Below are 26,013 nucleotides of genomic sequence, written 5' to 3' on the forward strand. Positions count from 1 at the left end.
ACAAAAATGATTATGATGATTGTAAAAAGTTCAGAGCTATCGTGAATTATTCCTCAGCTTACTTCCATTATCATTTTTTTTCACAGACCATGGCCGTTGGCAAATTAAATCAATCAATCAATCAATCAATCAATCAAACCAATCAAGCAAGCAAGCAAGCAATAAACCAAAACCAATCGTATTTTTTTTTGTCAATAAAAAAATATATATAACACGCATGACAGAAAGTATCTCCTAAATTCGAACACACATCAATATCTAAGTTGTGGATAGTGGCCAGTCAACATAATTATGGATCATTATATTTATATCTTATTATCTTCTTCTCTTTTTTATTTTTATCCGACCCGGTTATTATATTTTTTTCATTGTTGTTTTTATCTGCCTATCAACATGGGGGACATGTCCCTGTGTCCTCTAGCCTGGCTTCGTATACGAGAGTTACCACCCCCACCCCCTAAAAAAAACTATAAAAAAACACCTCCTCCTAGCTAGCTCAAGGCCCCGGCTCAAGAAAGTGCAGTGAAAAAGACAGCTCGAGCAATAGCAATAGCGCCATCATTTTAAAATTAATTTGTGTTCGTGGTTTTTCCATTTAGATCCACCCTTTTCACCCTTCGTAATGGCCCATGTTGCAAGGTTAATATCAGGCTGTCGCCAGTCTTTTCAGACAGTCCTCCAGCGAAATGTAAGTTTACTCTATTAACCAAAATATTTTTCTGATATCTATAAAAAAAAAGTTAGTTATATATTGTTAGTATAATGAATTATATGTATTGTAAAGTTAGATCTAGCTGGTTCTCCAAAATTGTTTTATTACAGTCCCATGCCTAGGGAACTATGTAGCCTAGGCCTTTCTTAACTCTTTACTTTATGCGCTGGGCCCACGTACGTGCATAGCGCCAACTTAATGTGTTCCGCCATCTTGCTTGTTGGTTGCCGATAAAATGCGCATTTTCAGATTTTTTAACGCTCAGTTATTATCCATGACTGAAACATTGACCAATCAAAAACTAAGATTCTACAAGAAATATGAATATTCATATACGAAAGTATAAACATAGATAATTCAGTTTTATGTGAATATTGGCTTAACTGCAGAATACCCCGCACATTTCATTACCTCAACGTTGGCGAGCCAACGACCTACGATGTGAAGAATCAGAATCAATCTCGACGTGATCGATCCTGAACGGGCTGAAGATTCGTTGTCTTGTCAGTTTTTACGATACGACCCGTACCGGTACTGTACTTCCGAGCCATACGAATACACGCGCGCATGCTTGTACTCTCGCGATCGCGCGCATACCGTTGGCGAGCCAACGACCTACGATGTTCCTACTATGTGCATAGGGTTAGGGTTAGGGTTAGGGTTAGGGTTAGGGTTAGTAGCATGCCAAATTCACAACGTTGGCATCGTTGGCTCGTTGGTAGCATGCCAAAGTCACAACGTTGGCATCGTTGGCTCGTTGGTAGCATGCCAAAGTCACAACGTGGCATCGTTGGCTCGTTGGCAGCAGGCCAAACTCACATCGTTGGCATCGTTGGCTCGTTGGTAGCATGCCAAACTCACATCGTTGGCATCGTTGGCTCGATGGCAGCATGCCAAACTTACAACGTTGGCATCGTTGGTTCGTTGGCAGCAGGCCAAACTCACATCGTTGGCATCGTCGGCTCGTTGGTAGCATGTCAAACTCACAACGTTGGCATCGTTGGCTCGTTGGTAGCATGCCAAACTCACAACGTTGGCATCGTTGGCTCGTTGGTAGCATGCCAATCTTACAACATTGGCATCGTTGGCTCGTTGGCAGCATGCCAAACTCACAACGTTGGCATCGTTGGCTCGTTGGTAGCATGCCAATCTTACAACATTGGCATCGTTGGCTCGTTGGTAGCATGCCAAACTCACAACGTGCTGCCAACGTTGTTGGCAGCAAGCCAATGCAACTCACAACGTTGGCATCGTTGGCTCGTTGGCAGCATGCCAAACTCACAACGTTGGCTCGTTGACAGCATGCCAAACTCACATCGTTGGCATCGTTGGCTCGTTGGTAGCAAGCCAACGCAAGTCAAAACGTTGGCATCGTTGGCTCGTTGGTAGCATGCCAATCTCACAACGTTGGCATCGTTGGCTCGTTGGCGGCATGCCCTATGCAAAAATCGCGTAATCAATCGTTGGCTTGACGTAAACAAGTTCGAATTTTAGTCACAACTCGGCTTTGTTCCAACATCCTTTCATCACATCGTAGGTCGTTGGTCGATTCAAACATCCATGCTCTCGTCGTGCGGGGTATTCTGCAGTTGTTCCTGAAATTTAAACCCAATACTTCAAAATATGGTTAGTTTTATGTCTCTAAAATGACCCTTAAAACCAGAATTTTATTAGTAAAAAATGAAGGTTTTCCCAAGTTGCCATGGTAACGCGGTCTGAGATATAAAAGCTTAGCAAACACTTCATTTCAGTGATCGAGGATGTATTTGTTTACGGTATACGTCTACATAAATTATAACATTTTTTTCCAGACCATGGATGAACTTTCAAAAAGAGACATTTTAGGCAAGTTTTTACGATTTCCGGCAATTTTCTGACACAGGCACTTTGAAGAGGTAATTTTTACAGAATTAGAAGAAGACATCATGGATTTTCCTAATTATCACGACGGATATGCAACTTACTTGTAAACAAATCAAACAAAGTCTATGATACATTTTCGATAATGCAAAAAGAGACATTCAAGTCTCTGATTGAGAGCCGCAGATTGAACATTCGCACGGCGCAATGGTAGCGTTTTCGCCGAATTCGTCGGGGCGAAAACTCCAAGAGAGCCGTACCACTCACCAGTCCCGAACGCTGCGCTGTATGTTTGATGATTTATCTGGTGCCATTTCGTGCTTATAAATTTGTTTTTTCTACAATGCCACTATCTCATTAAAATTGTTTGTCATGATAACATTGGAAATATTATCGTTTAATGGCCCAAAGGATCGACTGTAATAAAAGATACTTTGAAATATTGTCAGAGAGTGATTAGTTAGGTGATGTTTATGGTCAGAATTCAGTCATGGCTTCGGGTGAACTTACGCGAACGCGGTCACTTGCTCACGGGGCGAGTCGGCCTGGCCCTTTGGTGGAAGGCCGTTAGGCAACGTGCAGTGCAGCTAGAGCAGAGTTGGGGAGTTATAGGTATAAAAATACTTTGAAATAAGTAATCTGCAAATATTTTTGTCTTATCCCTTTGGATTACTTAGATAAGAAATTCAAATTCTCAAAGTTTAAATCAAATTTTAGACAGTGACAACAAAGAGTGGTGCTGTATGGGGGGGGGGGGGTGGGGTCTTGCATGCCCCCAATTCACGAACAAGAAAAAAAAGGAAAAGGTAAGAGAATCTTGCGAAATTGTTCAATTGGATTTTTGTAACCAAAAGTCAAAATTATGCTTATGTCGCTTGCTTGCAACTATATATTTTATAAATTTTGCCTGATACGCCATATCGTAGTACCCTCAATTATTTTCACTTGTTACGCCACTGACATGACTGATATAACATCTACTAGTTTATGATAACATTATTTGGTTGCGGGATCAAAGCATCAGCTATATAGCTAAACATTTATACTTTATGCCTGTTCAACTTCCAATACAGGTTTAGGCCTGTATTTATGAGATGTTAAGATCTATGGGTGCCTTTATTATTTTCATTTTCAATTAAAACAATTATTAATTATGTATTAATTTAGTATTAACCTCGATGATACATTTTATTGTATTAAATCGTACAATTTCTGTTGTATTAAGCCCCTTATTAAGCCCTTTTAAAAACATGCTCAGTAGCAGACCCCCCCATATATAAAGACAATAGAAGTGTATATAGAATTAATTGAACCCCCCCCCCTTATTGAGGACAAAATAAAAAAAAAATACTCAAAATAATCGACCCCCCCCCCCCTTTGACGAGGCAGCTGTCGGTGGCCTGATGTCTTCATTGACTTCTTTTTGCTTGTAAAAATAATATTAAAGAAATAGGGGCTACTCTAAGTGTCCCCTGTGAAAATTGATTTGGATCTGCAAGTGCATGAGGCTGCGCCCCCTCCAACGTCATAGCTACCCCATATCTTTAGGTTCTAGCTCTCATATTTTTCAGCTCCCTGGTTTTTTGGAAGAAAAAAAAACGAGGCGAAAGAAAAGAGTGAAATAAATGAAATACGATTAATCAAAATTTGAGTTGTTTGAAAGAATTATACTTATCAGAGAAACTAAATTAAATTCTACAACCATGAAGAATAACAGCAATCTTGATAAATTCTGTTTTTTTTTTCAAAATCAGAACCAATCAACCTTTTTCTGATTATTCTGTCACTTTCCATATTTTGGAGAAAAAAATAAAAGTGTTCATCGACGCCCTGTACTGCATGATGAAACTGTATCCCCACTCGGCCCTCGTAACCCCCCCCCCCCCCTCTCTCCCTCTCCCCCTCCCCCACCACAATGCCCCTTGCTCATTTCTCTTATCTCACCTTGACCTTAATTAATTAATCTTAACTATTTGGCGGTACAGTCAAACGTGACTGGTCGCCATCATAGTTTCATCCCCAACAAACAAGGAACAAACAATAACAATTCTGTTTTTCGACCCAACATCATTCCTTTCAATACGCGTAAGGCTATACGTGGGCATGCACAAACAACGTGGGTTAACAAAAACTGACCCGCGTTTGGACTAAAATTGTGATTAAAATAAAAATGTTATAAATATGAAAAAAATATGTGTATAATGAAGGATATCTGATAAACGGAAAAACATCAATCGCTAATTCATAAAAATGCTGGAAAAGATTTGACAGAGGTTTTTAACAACGGTAATCAAGGGGAATTAGTGTATGGGTGAATGGCGTTCGAGCTTTAGCCGAGCGTTAGCCGGAGAGGGCGCGGGCCAAATCTGCCTGAATCTGGCAATATGGCGGCGTCCATTAAGCTGACGTTAGCCAGCGGCGACTGCACGTACGTGGGCCATGAACCCCTGTGACCCTCCTGGCTTCAGAAGTTCTGTAACGTTGGCGAAGAACAATAGGAAACAAGATGGCGGCGTAAACATCGGGCAAGTCTCTTCCGTCTTTGCACAATATTTCTCTCATTTTTTTGATGAATTCTTGTTCAAAAATAACAACGAGAGCGTAGAAATGTCGGAAATGAAGTTTTATCCCATGTACATGATTTAGGGCTAGATCTTTTAGAAAGAAAGTAGAAATCTCGGGGGCGAAAGTTTCAGGTTTTTTGGTGGTACACACAAAAGTATATGACGGAAGCCCTGGCTTCATGAGAGTGACCTTACGTTAGTAAATGATTTTTACTCTCTAGAAGCCGCCTGGCTATATGCACCCCCCACCAAAAATAACAAAAGATTGTTGAGACTTCCGGTTCGTTCACTTCAGATTTTTCTATCATTTTTTTACTGTTGCTTACCTTACTTAGTTGGGACTCGAACTCACCTCGTTTGATCTGCAGTCAAGACCTTTCCCGCTATGCTAGCGAGAAGCGCTGATACCGGAAAGGGTATTTTTACGATTATCAGCCGATAGTTCGACTAGTCTTGACTCGCAGACCCTTTACTGACTAAATAAACCGATGTCTATGGACAATTACACGCACAAGATCTCGCTCGAAATTTGACGGAATAAAGCCATATTTTGGTATGTATTTCCACTTCCCCATCATATATGTTCGATATTAGGGCTAGATATATTATTCCGAACCTTCTCCATGTTTTTATTTTCAATTTTAGTGGGGGGTGCATATGGAACTCTTACCGAAATGTGAAGTTTGCAGGGCATCGAGTGTGCATTGGTGCGAAGTATGTGTGGAAAGGGTTAAGTTTTATTGGACCAACGCCACGGGCCGGGCGCTAATTAATGCAGTTTGTTTCGCACCGGCGCTGGCCGACTTTGACTCGAGTAACTTTGCGAGCTTATAATAAGACCCCGGGGGGGCCTCTTCCATTGACGAGTGGATACCATGCGCGACCATGGGGTCTCGAAAAGCACCCTAAACACGTAATTTCCATATTCTGAAAATGCACCCCTTAACAGGTATTGGCGTGTGAAACCCTACCCTTAACAAGTATTGGGAACAAAACGATACTCTTGGCAAATATTCCCTGAAATGAGCCCCTAAACAAGTACAGGAATATTTTATTGTTATGTCACGGGTCCTTTGGTTGTCGGTTATCATTTGGTTTAGTACGACCCCACCTTCCACACCTCGCGCAAATCGGACTCTAAACACGTAGTGTTGGGGCAAAAAGGACATCCTTTATAAGACGTTTTAATTTTGTTTTATCATCCCCGCATCTTGAAAAAGACATCCTTTTTACGTGTTTTTTGGGTCGCGCATGGTATCCACTCGTCAATGTAAGTGGCCCCCCCCCCCCCGGGAATTAGACTTATATCCATCTAGATCAAAAGCATCAGGGCCAAAACCACTATTTCGGCACGATTGGCCAAAAATCGTGTCACCATTTTTTCTACTCACCTTTCGGAAACCTGAACCAGTTGAAGCTTTTTCAGAATGCTTTTTTGTTTTTTGTGATATGATGTCAAGGGTAGCCAGGAGGCTCCTAGAGAGTAAAAATCATTTACTAACGTATGCTTACTCTCAACCGAGCTAGGGATTCTATCCCATTCATCTGCGTGTACCACCAAAAATCCTGTAAATTTCGCCCCAGATATTTCCACTTTCCTTCTAAAAGAAAAAAGTGTAGACAGCAATGTGGAGTCTTTTAAAGGTCCCATAACTTTGTTAATTCTTTTCTGTATAGGCTGGTGTAGTTGGGACAGTACCAGTGAGACACCTCAACTTACAGGAGTACCAAAGTAAGAAGCTGATGCAGCAGTATGATGTTAACGTTCAGAAGTTCATGGTTGCTGATGATGCTCAACAAGCTGTCCAGCAAGGCAAAGACTTGGGTGAGTTTTGCTTTGTCCACCTTGGATTCACTTGTCAAGTTGGTCTAAGAGAAAAAAAAAAAACTTTAAAAAGGCAGAAAGATCAGAGAAAGATATTAAAGGTCAAGTCTACTCCAGAAAAATGTTGATTTGAATCAAAAGAGAAAAATCAAACAAGCATAACACTGAAAATTTCATACAAAAGGGATGTAAAATAAGAAAATTACAGGTATGACATTTTAAAGTTTTTGAGTATTTTTCACAAAACAGTTATACAGTGCGTATCAAAAAAAAGTTTTTCACTTTGAAAAAATCCTGTAAAATTATACATTTGGAATATCCTGAAGATTTTTCCACATTTTAACATTGGTACAGATCCATTTAAGCAAATGACGATATAACTGTCGAAAAATATTTCTGCTTGAGTGAGCACCACTTTTGAAAAGTTAGTGAAAAATGATTTGCGCAGAACTTTAAAATAGTTATGCGAATAAAAGTAGACCTTGATCATAAAGAACACGTGGAATTTAGCTAGTAAAATTGATTTGAAGATATCTTTTACCTTTCTTGACTTGTTTCTTTGCCCAAAACACTTCAAAAAGTGCATTTCACCCCACCCCACTCCCCCACACACCGAGGCCATCGTGACGATATTTGCTTTACACTGAGCTGTGATTTACATGAAATGGCTTAGGCTTGATTTTCATTTTGTTAATCATTGTCAAGCTTGGGAAAAGTGTGGAGAAACAAGTATTAAATGAAAAATGAAATGTAAACCCACTTTAAATGATAAAAACTTAGTGAAAAAAATGCTGGAGATGTCTGATATAAACTTTTGTTCAGATTCAGTTATGTCCTCAGATCCAGCTGGCACAAAAAGGGTAAAGGTTGTGCTTACTAAGTGTTGAAATTTCAATTTGGGTGGCAAAATTGTTACAAATTGCTTGAATGTATCCGTTTTATTTCAATTGACTAAAAGTGCAAGGGAAATGTATGAGAAATGTTTAGCAGGGTAAGTTTGATTGTGCCCTTTCCCCTTGACACAGCGGTGAAAACAAGCATTTCTGCGCAAACAGATTTCTGCGAGCTTTACAAAAATGGACAGTGCTCACTCAAGTGTAACATTCCGTCAAAACTTTTACTTTCATTGGATAGATGAGACCCAAACCCAAGATTATATGTGAAAAAATTACCCACATGTTGTATAATTTTTAATTGCCAGGGCTTTTTCAAAGTGTAAACTTTTTTTTGATACGCACTGTATAGACAACTCAGTGATGATGACTCTCACTCAGTATTTCTTTTGTTTATTTTTATTGTTAGAATTATACAATATTTCAATTTTTGTCTCGCCCACCAGAAGTGAAGGCGAGACTTAAGGCCACCGCACACCTTACGACTGTTCGCGATCCGATTTTGGAACAAATAGCTTTTTGCTCATTTTCTGAAAATGTGAATGGAACATATCATTTTATTTGAGGTTAAAATTAATTGAAAGAATACTAATATAAACATTTTGAAAGATTGCAAGCCTTTATTTTGGAGTAAAGGCCAAATTAGTTTCAAATCGTAGCCAATATTACGACTGCTATGACGTCATTACAACTAGATATTAAATTTGCTTTTATTCTAAGAAGGATTGAATTTGAACATAGGTATTCGTACCATGATTTCAAACATTACACAGTATGATATTCCAAGTCTCAATATTAGCATCAAATTCTGCTACGTTTTATTCCAAAATTGAGTCGCAAACCAATCGTAAGGTGTGTGGTCGCCTTTAGGGATCCAAATGTCGTCCATCCGTCGTCTTGTCGTCCGTCCGTCACAAACCTTATGTCGCATATCTCCGCAACCGTAAGTCACTTTTCAACCAAACTTAGATGGTAGATGGACTTGGGGGATCTGCATGTTAGGCTGTAATCGGAGGTCACATGGTAAGGTCAAAGGTCATTTTCAGGTCAACGTTAAAGTTTACATGCAAGACTCTTATGACACCTAATTCTGCAACCGTAAGTCACTTTTCAACCAAACTTGGATGGTAGATGGTCTTGGGGGACCTGCATGTTATGCTGCAGTCGGAGGTCACATGGTAAGGTCAAAGGTCATTTTCAGGTCAACGTTAAAGTTTACATGCAAGACTCTCTTATGACACCTAACTCCGCAACCGTAAGTCACTTTTCAACCAAACTTGGATTGGATGGTAGATGTACTTGTGGGACCTGCATGCTATTGCTATTGTGTTGGGAGGTCACATGGTATGGTCAGAGTTCATTTTGAGGGCAACATTAAAGTTTACGTGCAAGACTCTTATGACAAGTGTTATTCCATCCCAGTCATTTCACAATGAAGTTTCGATACAATTCTGTTGCATGCCCTCGCAAATCATGATATTTCTGGTTATTTTCATAAGTGGGCAAGACACAAAATCGCTTTTGCCTCGTAACAGATTTGGCAATAATGACTTGACTGAACCACAAAATGTTAAAGCAATGGTCACATTTTCAGCGAGGAATAAAACTTTATTTCACATGACGATGAGGAGAAAATTAAAACATTTTGTATTTCATATAATGAAATACAAAAGATATAGTAAGTAGACGATGTCATCAGTCCCCTCATTTACACTCTGACCAGAATGTGCATATAACTGTTTTGTGAAATTAAGCAAAACTTTTAAGATGTCATATAGCTCTTATTTTACATCCGATTTTAATGAAATTTTCAGTGTTTTGTTTGTTTGATTTTTTTCCTTTTATTCAAATCAACTTTTTGCTGGGGTGGACTTGTTCTTTAAAGAGGTTGTCCACTATGACATCAAGTGGCTTTTGTTAAGAGCAGAAAATGAGGCAAGCATTTTGATTAAATGTATTTAAATTTCATCAAATTCAAAGTTTATTTCCAATATCAAAAAATGTACAGTTGCATTAGAAAAATGTTATTAAACATCAACAGCATCATGAATATAGAACATATTCAATGAATACACAAAAGTGAAATAGAAAGATGAACCAAGAGTCAAAGAATAAGAAAGCTAGTGAATTCTATTCAAACAATGGTTTGTGATTTTACATGAGAGCAGCTATCCAATATACTGTTACGATATTACAATATTAAATTCTGTAGAATGCCAAATTCTGAATTTTCTATGTATAAACAGATGCAGTATTTTGTGCATACTTTTTGAGAAAAGAATATTATCTGTAAGCATAAAGCATATATCTTTTTCACTGTGCCCTTGTAATGCTACCACACATATTCCTTTACATATATTTTCCCTTTTTGTTGAAATTATGGTAGAGTTTATGATGTGACTCTTATATGATGTCCAGGAATAATTAACAGGAATAATTAGTATCACTTTAATGAACAATACTTTCAATGATAAAAATTATTCTCAGTTGGCTTGTCTTTTTATATTTTTTTCTTAATAACCTGTATTCTGTATGATTGATGTTTTAAATATATTTTTATCATGTGTTTATTAAGCTTGGTATTAAGAAAATATGATTTTGACTGGTATGTTTCCTTTTATAATCGGTACCATTACTTTGTTAGCTTTTCTCATATTTCCCTGTTTCTTGTATGTAATAGATGTGAGAGAGATTGTATTGAAAGCTCAGATACTGGCAGGAGGTAGGGGTAAAGGAACATTCTCTAGTGGTCTCAAAGGAGGAGTTCACCTAACCAAAAAGTAAGCACACATCATCCAATATCATTTTGAACATCTATGCTATATTTTTTAACGTTTCTCTCTGCTTTTCTTATTTTACCAAAAATAATTGGTGAAGCCCATTGTTCCAGACTTTATTTAGATATTTATTACTGTTGTTTAACTTTGACAGTTGATTTCAATATTTCATTTTCTTCTTTAGTCGTCATATGGCATTCATATGACTGAATGTACAGTATATGTATTGGTTTGATCTAAAGTGAATGTTGTTCTTCTTCATTTATCTCCTAGCCCAAATGATCTTGGTCCATTAGTAGAACAGATGCTTGGAGCCAAACTCACCACCAAACAAACTCCCAAGGATGGGGTACTTGTTAAAAAGGTAGGGTTCTTGAAAATAACAACTTAGAATAGTTCATTGTATTCTGCCCTACTTTGAAGTAATGGGGTATGTAACAAAAGTGTAATTTCTTGTCAAAGAACAAAATGTGTCTGTCACTAACATAGATGCACACACGTAAGCATGATTATTAATCATCCCATAGCAGAATCAGTGTTTTTTTAAATGAAATTTGACCTTGAAGAAAAATCATTTTAGAAAATGTCAATCCATTAAAAAATAACTTTGTTCAATATATCTCATGCTTGGTTTTTGTAAAAGTGGGGCAGTATTGACTTTATCTGTTAATTGAACAATAGAAAAAGTAAATTGGAGTTCATTGGAATTTATACATGTACAAACTATGGCCTTAAGGGTGCCAGTTGTATCAGTAAAGTTACAAGACAATACTGTATATTTCAGAAGGAAATAGCTATTTATATTGTTCATGGAAAATTATGTAATATTTGTGATAATACCTTACAGATTTATTGGTTTAGTTAAAAATGATGATTTGAATCGATTTTTGTTCTCCACAAAATGAAGGTAATGGTAGCAGAGGCATTAGATATTGAAAGGGAAACATATTTAGCCATCTTAATGGACAGAGGTATGATGGGACCGGTCCTTATTGGTAGTCCAGCTGGTGGAGTTGATATCGAAGAGGTAGCAGACAAAACCCCAGAGCTTATATTCAAGGTATGCTGATATAATTGTGATGATGGTGATTGTGACAATAACAATTATATTATGATGATGATGATAGTAATGATTAAAAAAATAAAATCAATGGTAGTAATGATGAAATTAATAACAAGACTCATGATCATAATGATGATGATGATTATTCAAAGCTTCAAATTTTGTTATTGTAGTTAGAGGAAGAGTTACTCCTTTAGATAGGCCACGTTTCTCAATTGTTATTTTTCAAAGCTCACATGACTATTTTTGCTTCATATAGAGAGAACCTTTCATGTTTACTTATTGTAGGTTTTAAGCTGGGAGGTGATGTATATGTGTATAACTTAAAAGCATTTAATTTTCCAATAACTTGTATATTGATTGCAGGAACCTATTGACATTTTTGTTGGCATCACTGATGAACAAGCTGTTACCATGGCAAAGAATCTTGATTTTAAAGGGGATCTTATCAGGGTGGTAAGTTAAATTTATCTCAGATGGTAATAGTCATTTCAAATCATGCATGGATGGAACAAGGTAAATGTAGATTGATATCTTGCCATAGGTTTATGAATAGGGGCTGGGAGCACAGAAAATTGATCCATTTTGTTTGGCTTTTTTTTCTTTACAATGTCCCCCAAAAAGTTTCTTGTTGCCGAAAAGAATAGATCTTCATTAAAAAAAAAGAGGCCTATTTCTAATTTCTATGCAACTTCAAAAAGAAAAGGATACCTCTCTTATCACAGGTTAAACTACACATTTTGGGCAGAAGGGGATGTGCATGCCCCTTGTGGACTCTTTCCGGATAGGCTTATTGACAGGAAAGGATGTCCTTTCTTTCAAACTGAAACAGAGGATTTTGGGTTCGAATCCCAGCCATGGTGTTTTCCTTATTGTGCAAGAAATTCATCCTAATTGTGCTGCACTCTACAAAGGTGAGGTGAATGGGTACCCACAAGGATTAATTCCTTGATTCCCCTGAGCGCTGCTGATAAAGCGGTAGCTTGAGCTAAAGCTTGGGTAATAATAGTTGTGCTTTGTGACATAATGTTCATCAAAATATAAAGAGGCAAGATCAAATTATTGTACTTTTTCATTGTACTAATCTCTTTTCTTTAATTTTCCATCAACTTATTTCATTTTTAAAATTATTTTTGTTAACAGGCAGCAGACCAAATCAAGAATTTATATAAATTATTCCTTGGAGTTGATGCCACACAAGTTGAAGTCAATCCTTTTGGAGAAACAGATGATGGAAGAGGTATGGCCCTATCCTTACTTATTGGTTCATTGATTGTACAATTTGTTAGATGCAGTATCGCTTCCAAGTTCTTTCAAAAGGCATTACAAGACATTTTTATCAATTCTGAGGAATCCAAGATAATATAACCGGTGTGTTTGCTCAGTTGGTAGAGCGTTTGTCTCAAAACTGGGAGGTTAATGTTCAAATCCTGGCCGCATCAGACCAAAAGGCGTTAAAAGATGAGAGTTGTTGCTTCTCAGTTTGGCGTTCAACAATTCAAGGGATAGAGCTATGCCAATCTGGCACTGCACAGCAGCTGCTGGGCCCACAATCAGTTGGGCAAAAATAATTTTTTGAGCATTTTTATTTTCAGATTTCATTTCAAACAATAAAATATTGATTTTTTTTCATATTTTTTTATTTATTTATTTATTTATTTATTTATTGATATATTCATATTCCACAATCATCAAAGTACATTTATAATAAATCATTTTAACACTGAAAAATGCATAACACACAGGATTGAAACGTAGCAATGAAATGAAAAAAGTGGAGGGGCCTACTAAAAAGCAAAGCTTGTAAAATGTAGACCCCCTATCAAAATTTTATACAAGGGTAATATGATATAAGTAGAGTAAAATAATCAGCAAAATTCTATAAAATTATATATAAACACTGTAACACAAATGTATTTACACTATATACAAAATTAAATATTGACTTTAAAATAATCAATACTACCGGTCTTCTCTACCCAATGTTGGTTAGCATTAGTGACAAGCTTGTTTTGAATTGCATTCAAAGGTAATTTTTCTTGAAAAACAATAATTTGTCAAGTCTTCAGATTAAAAATGATTTCACCCCAGAATGGAAAAATGCTTGTCATTGTGATGGACTATAATAAGGATTTATACCCAGATGTTACCAGAAGCAAGCAAATGAGAATTACAACATTTTAGCTGCAACTGAATGCATTCCTTGGACACTTCACATTTAACCTTCATCTTTTGTTGTATTTTTTTTCCCCATTAGTGGTATGCTTCGATGCCAAGATCAACTTTGATGACAATGCAGAGTTCCGTCAGAAGGAGGTCTTTGCAATGGACGACATGACCGAGGCAGACCCCAAGGAAGTTCTAGCAGCTGAACATAACCTTAACTACATTAGTATGGATGGCAATATTGGATGCTTAGGTAGGTGACATGTTGCAAGAAAGTTCTTTGCAAGTAATTTAAAGAAGCAGACCAGCACTATTCATCAATTGCAAATTGCTATCAATTGAAGGACTTGTGATTGATTTACTTACAGATGATTGGTAGTTTCTTGCAATGCTGTAATTGGAATAGGGGAAGAAGAAGGGGGAGGAGGATGTGACAAAAAGAATAAGAAGTTGAAGATGAAGGATGATAAGGAAGGGAGAGGAAGATGGGAGGAGAAGGAGGAAGAAGAGGAGGAGGAGAATGATAACAAAGACAAGGAGAAAGATGGAGAAGAAGACAAAGAAGCATGACAAGCAGAAAAAGAGGAGGAAGATAGAAATAGATATTATTATATTGCTTGGTTTGAACCAGTGCATGAATGGATGAAATTCTTGATGAAGGATACTATTGCCTGGAGTAGGATCTAATCAATTCACCCTCGGATTAGTACCACCCTGTCATGACAATTTTAGAGTGATTTTTCTCTGTCAAAGATTTCTATTTAATCTTCTGAGTGGTCTGTATGGCAGGTTTGACTGGACAATATTTTTCTTTTTCTGACACAGTAAATGGTGCTGGACTGGCCATGGCAACCATGGATATCATCAAGCTTCATGGCGGAGAGCCAGCAAACTTCTTAGATTGTGGTGGTGGAGTAGGAGAGTCTCAGGTCTTTGAAGCATTTAAACTTATCAGCTCAGATGAAAATGTGAGTCCATGTAGACCTTCTCCATTCTTCCATTGTCTTATCCTGTGATAAATGGGTTCATTGAATGAAATAGCATAAACAGTGAACCAAAATAATTTCTTGCCCTGTAGACCTTATCATTAAACAGAGCTTTTTATATGAGGGAAGGGATTTGTATTAGGAGGAGGGGATGATGAAGGGGAGAAGGAAAATGAGGAAAGGAGGAGGGGGAGGGAGGCGAGGAGGGATAGGGAAGGAGGAAGGGTCAGAGAAAGAGGTGAGAGAAGGCAGAGGGATAGGGGAGAAGGGAAGGGGAGAAAAAAGGAAGAGGACTTAGGAAATGGAAGGATGAGAAAAGGGAGGAGGCTCCATTATCATATAGGGAGGAGTACGGACAATGAGGAGGGCTTTGAGGAGGTTGGAAAATACAGGAAAGGGAAAGAGTGAGGATATTTAAACAGTATATTTTGCAATTCATTAAATTTAGTTCAGAATTATATGTAAAATCGAAGGGTAGAATGAATTTATTTGTAAGTTTTGTATAGGGTTTAGACATTTAAAGTTTTAATGCATTTCCATTTTGTTTAATTTTACAGGTAAAAGCTATCTTAGTGAATGTATTTGGAGGTATTGTAGATTGTTCCATAATTGCTAATGGCATCACATCAGCTTGCAGAGGAATGGATCTTAAAGTACCCCTTGTGGTCAGGTTAGCAGGTGAGCAAAATGAACCATGAGATTTAAAAAAAATAGACATTGGCTAATCATGTTTGTGGTGTGTATCATAGATTAGGTAAAACTTGTATTGGGTACAATAATATCACATTCAGAGCAGGATACAGTAATTATATATATTCTCCAGTTTGTCCTTTTTGTATACATCTAACTTATGAAAATATGTATAATGAAAGGGTTTTCTCTCACTATGTTTTATCTTGTGTTTGTTTTGACAGGGTTCAATGTAGAGAAAGCTACTAACATTCTCAACGATAGTGGTCTTCCAATTAAAATTGCTTCTGATCTTGAAGATGCTGCCAAGAAAGCTGTGTCTTGCCTTAATTAACAACATAGTAGAAAGGCCCATTGACATGAACAGGATTCTATACTGGATTCAAAGGATACATCAAGCTTTATCCATACATGGCACAATGAACTGCCCTACAACTTTGCTGTGGTAATAGAAAGACATCAAATGACAGGTCCTGAATATCGATAACCCATTTTAATCAAAATTGGACAAACAACCTTTTAGAACCCAGCTCTGAATATGTCACATGTAGATTTGTGATCTAGCTACTGCAATATTTTTGGCCACCGCTGGATTAATGGGCTGGATTCTACACTTTGTGTGAAGAATGAATCATTTAGCTGGATACTGTCACTTTATGTGATAGAAGAATCTGCTGAAAGTGAAGAAGTCATTATACTCAAGATGTCCCCGTTGACTGGGAAGTCTCTTTACCTTGGGCTAATATATTCCACTACAGGTCATGGATGTAGATATTTGACAGATTGCATATAGCAGTTAAAATTTATTTCAAACCTCCGTAATGCTATCATATGCCGACATAGGTATGGCAAGACATTTTACCTCTTCATCATATGAATAACAAGATTCCAATTCTTAAATTTGTTGATATCAAGAAATCATTTAGTATCGTTAATAAAATAACAATTACAGATATCTAGAATTGAATTTTTTATACAAGAAGTGGATTAAATAATAAACAACTTGCAAAAGAGGTTTGTATGTCAGCATATGCAGGCTTAAACATCGAGGTGTGACCACTCTTTTTAAAGGAGATACATTGTGTTATTATAAATGTTATCTTAAATTGTGACCATTGTCATGTGAGAAAACCAAAGCAAAATATGCCAGCGGGTAATATTTATGTATTAATGTTGATGTTATTGGGCTTTTCTTGTGTTTGTGATACAGCAGAGTTATATATACAATATACAACATGATTGTGAAAGTGAGGAAGTATTTTTGCTTTTTATAATTAGTAAACTACTGTACATTCAACCCCCGAATTAGTAATTTATGATTCAATTCAAATATGCAATTGCCAATAATGTTTGGTAATTTCCCTGATCAAATAATCTACTGATGAATTTTTTCAATCAAAATTATCTTGAAGAAGATGATTCATAAAACATTGATCATGGAGCCAACCATATTTAGGATATGCGCATGTGATGTCAGATCATAAGAATCAAAAGAATATAATGACTCTGAAATATTGATTCTTGTTGATTTTGGAAAGAAATGAGTTATACCAGTGCCTATGGCACCTGAGTATTCAAGCTTCTGGAATTTATCCCAACTCTTTACATATCAGAGAAATAGCAGCTCTCTGGGATTTGTTTGTACTTCGAGGTGCCAATTGCATATTTTGGCATGTTAAGAGTCAATATGATATATAATAAGCAATATGTATAACAGAAAAAGAAGTCAATTGTAAAAGAAGATAAAAGCTCTTTGTGTCAATCAGGATGATATGTTAAGTGTAGCATATTTCTTTTTTAAATCTACATTTGTAATGTTACTCCACAAATTTATCCTTTTTAAAGGGATTTGCTCTTGACACTTCTTATCACCTCAATAGGCAGGCAAAGATATTCATATTAAATCAGTTGTGAGGTAATGACATAATTAAAGTTGCATGCACAATCACCCACTGATGTAATCATGGTTAGAAAAGTGGTTTGTGATTTTATTCTTCATCTACATATTTCATCTGCATTAATGGATATGAAGATTAGTAAAACAAACCAAAATATATTTATGATTGACATATTTCATCTCATAAATTGATCGGAAACAATATTCCTTCATTATTGGCAGTATTATATGATGAGCATCATAGTGTAAATGGATATTTATAGCGACAAGTAGTGTTTCTTATTGCACAAGATGTATGTTTGAGCCATGAGGAGACCGATTCCTCAAAAATCATTCCTATCAAGTGCTTGTTAGTAATGATATTGAAAATAAATCAATATTTTATTTAAAAGTGTTTTAGTTTCAAATATTTTGTGTCTATATTTATCAAATTCCTAGAACACTCAGTGTCAAGTTTATGAGAGAAAAAAGACGAGTCAGAGCAGATTGGTGAAAACTAAAAAAATTGATATACTATGAGAAATTTATTAATTTTGCATGTTCATTGTTCAAATTCTGATTCTTAGTCTGATTTCTTTCAAGGTATTACCTTTCCTTGACCAGTTGCATAAGTTACTTTAATGGTACCTAAATGATTCATTGGTAACTTCTGTAATACAAATCCTTATAGCAGTTAAAGGCAAGGATTCCAAGTTAGTTTCGATGGCAAACTCGCCATAACAGTAACTTTTATGCAGTGGGTACAGTTCTTAACTTTCTTTTTTTTTCACACAAAACACTTACAAGGTTGGATTCTCAATGAAAATACGATAATGATAAATGTATATTTTGCTGCTTATCTAGAAATCATATTCAGAGGCATGAAAACTATCCAGACAAAGGAACAGAGGTTATAATGTATGTTGAAGAGCCAGAATCTTATTTCATAAAAAACTGAATTATTTGAATGGCTGCGATGATCTGTTACCATGGTAATTACCACAATCATAAGTTCTTTTATGAAATGGGACCCCAAAGTAGGTTTTTCGTTTTATCCTAAATAGATTCTGAAGAATGTAAAGAGATAATCCTTATTACTGACTGAAAATATCAAACATACACGATATGTTTGGTAATGAGTAGCTGTATTATTCATTTATTAAAAATCTTTTCAAATTTGTTGAACTGTATAGACACAAATGAGATTCAGGGTGCGCATTTAAATTCATGAAATTGCAATTTTTAATGTGAATATCGTCCTAATGCATTCCTCTCTAAATTTTCATCTTTCTCTACAACAAAATATTGAATTACCGGCCTTCAAGAGAATTTGGTATGTCAGAAATATTGCCAGTGATAGATGTACCTCATTCCTCCTCTCTCATTCTCTCTACTTGATTTTATATTCCTCTCTCCCTTTGTCTTCTTTTTTTCACTCTATTCCTCTTCTCAATCTCTTTTTCTTCTCACCCTTTCTTCCTTCCATTTCTTTCCTTCTCTTCTATTGCCGTCGGTCCCTACATCACTAAATCTTCACTCCCTCTAACTATCTCTTTAAATGAATCTCTTTCAGGAAGATGTACAACCATCAGCAATGTACATGTTGTATCACTTGTGAAATTAACATCTCAAATCTGCAAGTATGTACAACTTCTGCAAGACTGATCTCACCATGATATAACAATGTTATCAGTAGAAACACCATTGCATATTTTTTCAATCAGCGAAACACAAATCATTTGACAATAAAAATTGCCTGACAATGAACATAAATAACCAAGCTTATCAATACTTCTTGGAAGTCCATTTCAACAGCAAGAGGATTTGAATAAATAGAGAAAAATCAAGCAAGTATAACACTGAAAAATTAGATTCAAAACAACAAAATTATGACATTCTGAAAATACCTGGTCAACATGTTAATGAGAGAGCTGGTGATGTCACATCAAACAATGATTTTTTTTCATTGCATGAAATAAACAATATTTCAATTTTTGTATATTTGACATTCTAATGTTACAGCAATTGTAATTCTATTCAATTGCAAATGCATACATGTATATCATCTCTATTAAAATCAATCAAATGAACAAAGATTTACAAGAAAGCAAGGTCCATGCTTTTTATTTTAAAAAGGGGAAAATTTTCATCAAATAAAAACTTAAAAGAAATAGAGCGTGGGTGACATCAGTACCCTTGTTTGCAGAGTGCCAGTGTTGAATAGAACTCTTCTGATAACAATATTTTGCATCAGATTCTAATATTTTCAGTACTATGCTTGACTGATTTGTTTCCTCTTTATTCAGTTCCACTCTTCTACTCAATACTAAAGCAGAAAGATAGTCAATGAGAATAGGTTTACTACACCAAATCATCAGTATATAGTTTATTTATTACATCTGTCAGATGAAATATGTATGTACAACAAATCCATGAGAATTATATGCCTTGCAGACTTTTCATACAGAGCAATCCTTTCTGTGTATTTCTTATCATTAAATAGTTTTAATGAATGATATATATATTTTTTTTATATGAGCTGAACAAGTTTCTAAATTGGTATCTTCTTGATCTTGATAAGTTCAATAACACACACATATTAGAAGGTGTTTTGAGTGTAAAATATTCTTCAGCATATCAAGGTGCTGCACCACATTTTGACTAATTCAAATTTCTATTGGATTATTTTTTTCAGTTCAGTTTTAAACCACTTCAAGAAATGTTACTTTTGTTGTCAGTTTGAATATTTTCAGTATTTGTTTTCAACAACATCCTAAAAAAGAAGAATTTACTCTGTAAAGCTGCAAGCAGATCCCGAATAAAGGAAAATTAATGACCGTTTCACAAATAAAAATATGTTAATTTCCTCAGTAAATGAGCACTAGCTCCTCGGAGGGACCCATTCATGAATCTTCTTCGGTGTGGTTGAGTAGGGTACATATTCCTTGTTCGATCCAGAAAAATTCTCCTTGTGTTCTTTCCAGATGAACTTTTGAGGGACGGGTGGTACCTTAGTGGGTGGATCATCTGTTATATTATGAAGCCATCTGTGCCTGTACATTCAAAATAAAGAAAAAGAAACAAATATATTAACATGAAAAGGAATTATAGACAGGAAAATGTAAACATGGATCTGAAAAAAATTCCAATATTATTTGTATTTTGGTCCTTCCAGATTTATAGATTAAAAAAAAAAACCCTCAATAACATGACAAGGACTTGATTCTTTTGAAGCTATTACACCTACCACCATTGACAAAAATATAATACGCAACTTTTTTTGTATGAATTCAGATTGTTAACCCTCTACTTTCAGTTAGGTGATGGAAATGGCTTGCAACAAATTAATCCCAATTACATATTTTTATGCTAACATACAAATGGACATGGTATAACTCTCGATAATGCACTTTCACAGACACAATCAGACATTTTCTTGCAACATAATTCAGCAACATTTGGTGTATAAATGTATGACACAACAAAATTTCACAAACAGGAGAGATTTTAGTCACCTGGCTTCAAAAGCTTCAACCAACTGAATTCTGAAGAAAATTGTAGCACAATATGATGCCATAGGTTCATTTGTATAAAGCTTTAAAAGAAATGTCTTTTTTTTTAAATTACTGTTGTGCAGTGAGTGGCAAGAATTTGTCTGGCAATGTCTGAACAATATAAAAAAAATATTGCTAAAATTTGTTACACCCTTCTGAACAGGGCTAGTCACTAACCATTCTGGTGGAACAAGGCTTGCATCATAATTCCAGTAGCGATCATCGCGATATTGCACCCATCTATTTCTGGCTAAAAAAAAAGAAAGATATATGCACTGTAACATTAAATATAAAACAAATTATATGATAATGCAGAAACATCCAAAACTACATTGCATGTATTTTCTGGCCTAACCAAATTCAAGATAACTTCATATTCTAATTTAGGATTACTTTTATCACTCTTACAACTATCAAGTAATCGCATATCAATTTAAAAAAAAAAAGGTTCATCCATACAACTGTGTTCATATATTCAAATACAAGGTGGTTCACGAACCACAAGTCTCGCCTTATTTCACGAGCAATATACAAATATGAATCTTTTTACCCCTAGATGACCTTTGCCCTTATCATCTTCATGACATATATGTGGTATTACCCAGGATAATTTGTGCCAAGTGTAAACACAATTGATGAAGAATTAAAGAAATGACAGCGAATTGAACAAAAACTTGAAAGAAGGATGGATATGAGCTCATATCATTTGACCCCCAGATGACCTTAGACCTTATCATCCTCAACAGCACACATGTGGTATTACCCAAGGATCATTTGGAACAAAAGTGGTCAAAATTGATGCAGAAAGAAAGAAATGAGAGCAAGTTGAACAAAAACTTTAAATAAAGGATAGACATGACCTCACATCATTTGACCTTTTCAACCCTAGATGACCTTTGACCCATCATCCTCATTACCACACATGTGGTATTACTCAAGGATCATATGTACCAAGTATAAACAAAATTGGTGCGGAAATAAAGTAATGGGAACAAGTTGAACAAAAAGTAACATTTTTGTAACAGACTAGAAATTTGATGTGTCCAACGGACACAGATGCCCCCGCTTAACGCGATCAGAAATTCATTTGATATGATTGAACTTAATATTGTGCAGAGACCAATATGCATATATATAATGAAAAAATTTAGACCTTTGAACCAACTCGCATATATGAGCTGTGACCTTTGACCTGCGGACTCCGAATTCAAACTTAGCCTGTATTTTGGTGTCACCTACCTACACATCCAAATTTTTTTAAATCTGTTGAATATTTCATAAGTTCTCAGGCGGAAACCAACTCGCATATTTAATGAGCTGTGACCTTTGACTTGCGGACTCCAAATTCGAATTTAGCCTGTATTTTGGTGTCATCTACCTACACACCAAAAAATTTTAAAATCCATTAAATATTTTTAAAGTTATTGCGCGGAAACCAACTCGCATATTTAATGAGCTGTCAACTTTGACCTGCGGACTCCGAATTCGAATTAGCCTGTATTTTTGCGTCATCTATCTACACACCCAAAAAAAATTTAAATCCATTAAATTTTTTCGAGTTATTGCGTGGAAACCAAGTGGGGGGACGGACGGACGGACAGGGGCAACGCTTAATGCCACCTCTGGACTTCGTCTGCGGGGGCATAAAAACAGGAAGAGTGATTACTTGGTCTCTGCCGTACTTCGTTCAGGCAAGACAAAAAGGAAAATACTTGAACATTGCTTTTTATAATTATAGTTATCAAGAATCAGAAGGTAGGAAGTAAAAAAAAAAGGAATTTCACCAAAAGTAATGGCTAAAACAAAATCTTAATAATCCACTGTGAGTAATTACGTAATCTGTAAGGAAGGTTTATTCAACTCTAACATCTACATGAAGTTGGTTTTGATAAAATGCAGGAACAATCAGGGAACCATTTATGAAGATTTATGGAGGTTTAGGGAAATCCAGCAACAAGTAGATAATTTCTGATAATTTTTTGATTAATTGTTTGATATCACATTAAAACAGTTCCCAGGTACGGTATGCCACTGACGCAATTTCTATCAAGTGCTATTGTGTGGATGGTCAATGATAAATTATGGATAAAAGAATGTGCCTGATTAAATGCACAGGTTAAATGATTAAAAAGTTTCTGCGAAAATTGCACTTTGTGAAATTCATATTTCATGAAATTTGGAAGAGCTGCTCACATCATTATGTGATGTAAAAAAAATACTTTTAAACTACAATTATTTTTTCAGGATTTTCATTAAATCTTCAATCATATGTTCATCTCATTTTCCTATTTTTATAAACACCAACTTCATATCAGGGTGGACATCAACATGTAAAGAGGAATAAGCCTAATCAACTCCTTCCAAGCAACCATCAGAAAATAGACAGTAACCCTCAAATCAGTAATTAATTTTACAACCATAATGTGATCAATGAATATGCTTCAGAGCACAATATATGCTTGCCATCCTTACCTAAGAAGAACTTGTCATTCTCGTAGTACTTGTTGCCATATTTGTCCTCACCAACAAGAGCACCAATCTTAAGATCTTCTCCCCTAATGGTTTTTAAACAGCAGAGAAAAATATATTGGTTGAGTCGAAGCAAGAATAAATTGATCTGAATACAATCAGGGATAACTGTAGATGGATTCTTGATTGCAAGCAGTTGAAATTTCTGCTCCCACCATATATATCACACACATCTTTTAAAATTGTCAAATTATCTGTGACTGTGACTTTTACCCTTAAGAGTAGACCCTATCTAATGAGATCATCACGACTGGAGATGTTCCCTCAAATGGTTCTTTTTTATTGCAAGGAAAAGATGACCCCAGTCAGTGTTGTTAATAAACCCACTCAAGGGTTCATTACATGCCGCTGCAGAAAAATCAAGCCATAGACGTCGTGTGTTGTGGACGCCAGTAGTGTGAGTGTATTAAACCCAGCACTGTCAGACATTGCTGTAGACTACTGTGTAGACTACAGAGTAGTTTTCCAGCACAGCATTAGGCCTACACTTCTTGATCAGCATAGAATTAAATTTTGAGATCGAGATATGCGATACTGGGGAAGTTGAATTAGATCATTCTGTTAGATAGATCTTCTAATTCAGTCAGGTGTCAATTGACACATTCTTACTTAAAAAAAACCAACTAGGCCTAAGTCTAACTTGTTAGAAGACAACTTAGGTCTACGTAGTCGTATGATCGCAATCGCGATCTTGCGGCCAAGTGCAGTGGTATGGTAGCCAACTATTGTTTGAATTTATTTGTTTAACATATGAATATTTTGGTATAGAATTTTACCCTGATGATTATTTTTTTTAATGTTTGGCAACCCATGCATGCATCATTCAGCCGGGCATTATACTCTAAGTACTAACAAGTTAGACAGCTACAGTACAGGACCCGTCATCAACATGCACCCGACTAACCCAGGGAGCCCAGGGGCTTACCGTGTATTTTACCATACTCAAGGGACTAGGGTGAATTATGGTCTAAATATTTCTCCAAATGAATTGTGAAAACAGAAATTATGCACTTACCACGATTATATGGATGAAGGTCTAACGAGTGGCAGTTTCCTGACATCTGGGCACAGACCACTCACACGTATTACGAGGTTAGTATTAGTATACTAACCTCGCACCACGAACCGCATTTGGCAGTGGATTTCTAACTAGTGGGTCGCGCGTGCTGGGATCTCACTTCTTGGGTCCACAACACACGACTTCTATGGCTTGAATTTTTTGTGCGCGGCGGCATGTAATGAACCCTTGGGTGGGCACAGACTGGAACCTCAAAAAACGAAAAGTTCTCTCCTTCTACCCCCGTCTCGATGGGCCATTTTTGTTATGAATTGTAACAAAATGGTCGATCGAGACTGGGGTAGAACTAGAAGGAGAGAACTTTTCGGTTTTTTTAGGTTCCAGTTTGTGCCCAGATGTCAGGAAACTGCCACTCGTTAACGTTAGACCTTCAACCATATAATCGTGGTAAGTGCATAATTTCTGTTTTCACAATTCATTTGGAGAAATATTTAGACCATAAATCACCCTAGTCCCGTGAGTATGGTAAAATACACGGTAAGCCCCTGGGCTCCCTGGGTTAGCACCCGACAAGAATATTCAATAGACGGGACTGTCCAAGAAGATTCAGAATCATAGTTTTAGCGAGTTTGGCAAACAACACCCATCAATATAACTTATCATATAAAAAGGAATAAAACTGTACACCGGCTACATCATAAAAAGCATTTAAGAAATAATTTACCTCAGTAATTTCCAGAATGATCCCCTTATACCACCACATTCTTTGATAGTTTGGAAGAACCTCCCACGTATTGTCGACGCCATAATTCAGAATAACAACGTGTCGCGGACAAACCACTTTCATGCAACCTATATCATACGCACATCCAATGAGATTATCACGATTTTGTCATACAGTCATTGTAATTGCACAGGAGATAAATTTCCGGCACTCGTTGTGTGCATGCTGGTATTCCTGGGATCCACCCCCCCCCCCGCGGCCCCCTTCTTCTCCTTAACCTTGGAGAGTCTATTATCGGAGATCAATTGGGCGGATCCAGCTTTCACAAAGGGGGAGGGGGCGATTTTTTTTCACCTAAATTTTCCCCAAATCGGCCGCTTAAGTCTATCTTATTCTTAGCTATATATATAAAAAAAAATTAACAACATAGATGTATAATAATATTCTCATATAAGCCCTATTTAAATAGTGCGAGAGCGAGCTAAAATGTTTGGAACTGAAGTCCATGTATTTTGTCCTGAAATTTGAACATTCTGGGCAATGTTTGTGATCCTGAACAAGATGCATACTGGTAGCGCGAGCAGAAATTTTTGATACGTTTGATCTAGCCTGATCCAGTCAGACCGCAACGCCGCACGTAAAATGATGGGAGCACGAGCTGATATATATTTTTTACCTGTATATAGGCAGTGGCGTAACAGGCGGGGGGGGGGGGGGGGCAGGGGGGGCAAGTTGCCCCCCTGGCGGATTTCACCGGGAAAATAAAAGAAAAACGG

The 26,013-nt window shown here is 36.4% G+C and overlaps 2 protein-coding genes across 2 annotated transcripts; one reads left to right on the forward strand and one right to left on the reverse strand.

The window, feature by feature from the left end:
* The first annotated feature begins 560 nt into the window (after nucleotides 1-560).
* On the forward strand, nucleotides 561-17,824 carry LOC129257345 (succinate--CoA ligase [GDP-forming] subunit beta, mitochondrial-like). Its single transcript, XM_054895643.2, has 11 exons — nucleotides 561-688; nucleotides 6,814-6,961; nucleotides 10,535-10,634; nucleotides 10,905-10,995; nucleotides 11,539-11,691; nucleotides 12,061-12,150; nucleotides 12,838-12,934; nucleotides 13,952-14,113; nucleotides 14,686-14,828; nucleotides 15,404-15,524; nucleotides 15,761-17,824. The coding sequence occupies exons 1-11, from the start codon at nucleotides 623-625 to the stop codon at nucleotides 15,868-15,870; spliced, it is 1,281 nt and encodes a 426-aa protein (XP_054751618.2). The 5' UTR covers nucleotides 561-622; the 3' UTR covers nucleotides 15,871-17,824.
* A 1,959-nt stretch (nucleotides 17,825-19,783) lies between these two features.
* LOC129257344 (NADH dehydrogenase [ubiquinone] 1 alpha subcomplex subunit 12-like) lies at nucleotides 19,784-25,834 on the reverse strand. Its single transcript, XM_054895642.2, has 4 exons — nucleotides 25,238-25,834; nucleotides 23,439-23,521; nucleotides 21,144-21,216; nucleotides 19,784-20,465 (listed from the first exon to the last, which is right to left on the reverse strand). Exons 1-4 carry the CDS (start codon nucleotides 25,318-25,320, stop codon nucleotides 20,294-20,296), a joined length of 411 nt encoding a protein of 136 aa, XP_054751617.1. The 5' UTR covers nucleotides 25,321-25,834; the 3' UTR covers nucleotides 19,784-20,293.
* Nucleotides 25,835-26,013: the final 179 nt, after the last annotated feature.

The sequence above is a fragment of the Lytechinus pictus genome, chromosome 3, assembly GCF_037042905.1.
Source record: "Lytechinus pictus isolate F3 Inbred chromosome 3, Lp3.0, whole genome shotgun sequence".
In the NCBI taxonomy this organism is placed as follows: domain Eukaryota; kingdom Metazoa; phylum Echinodermata; class Echinoidea; order Temnopleuroida; family Toxopneustidae; genus Lytechinus; species Lytechinus pictus.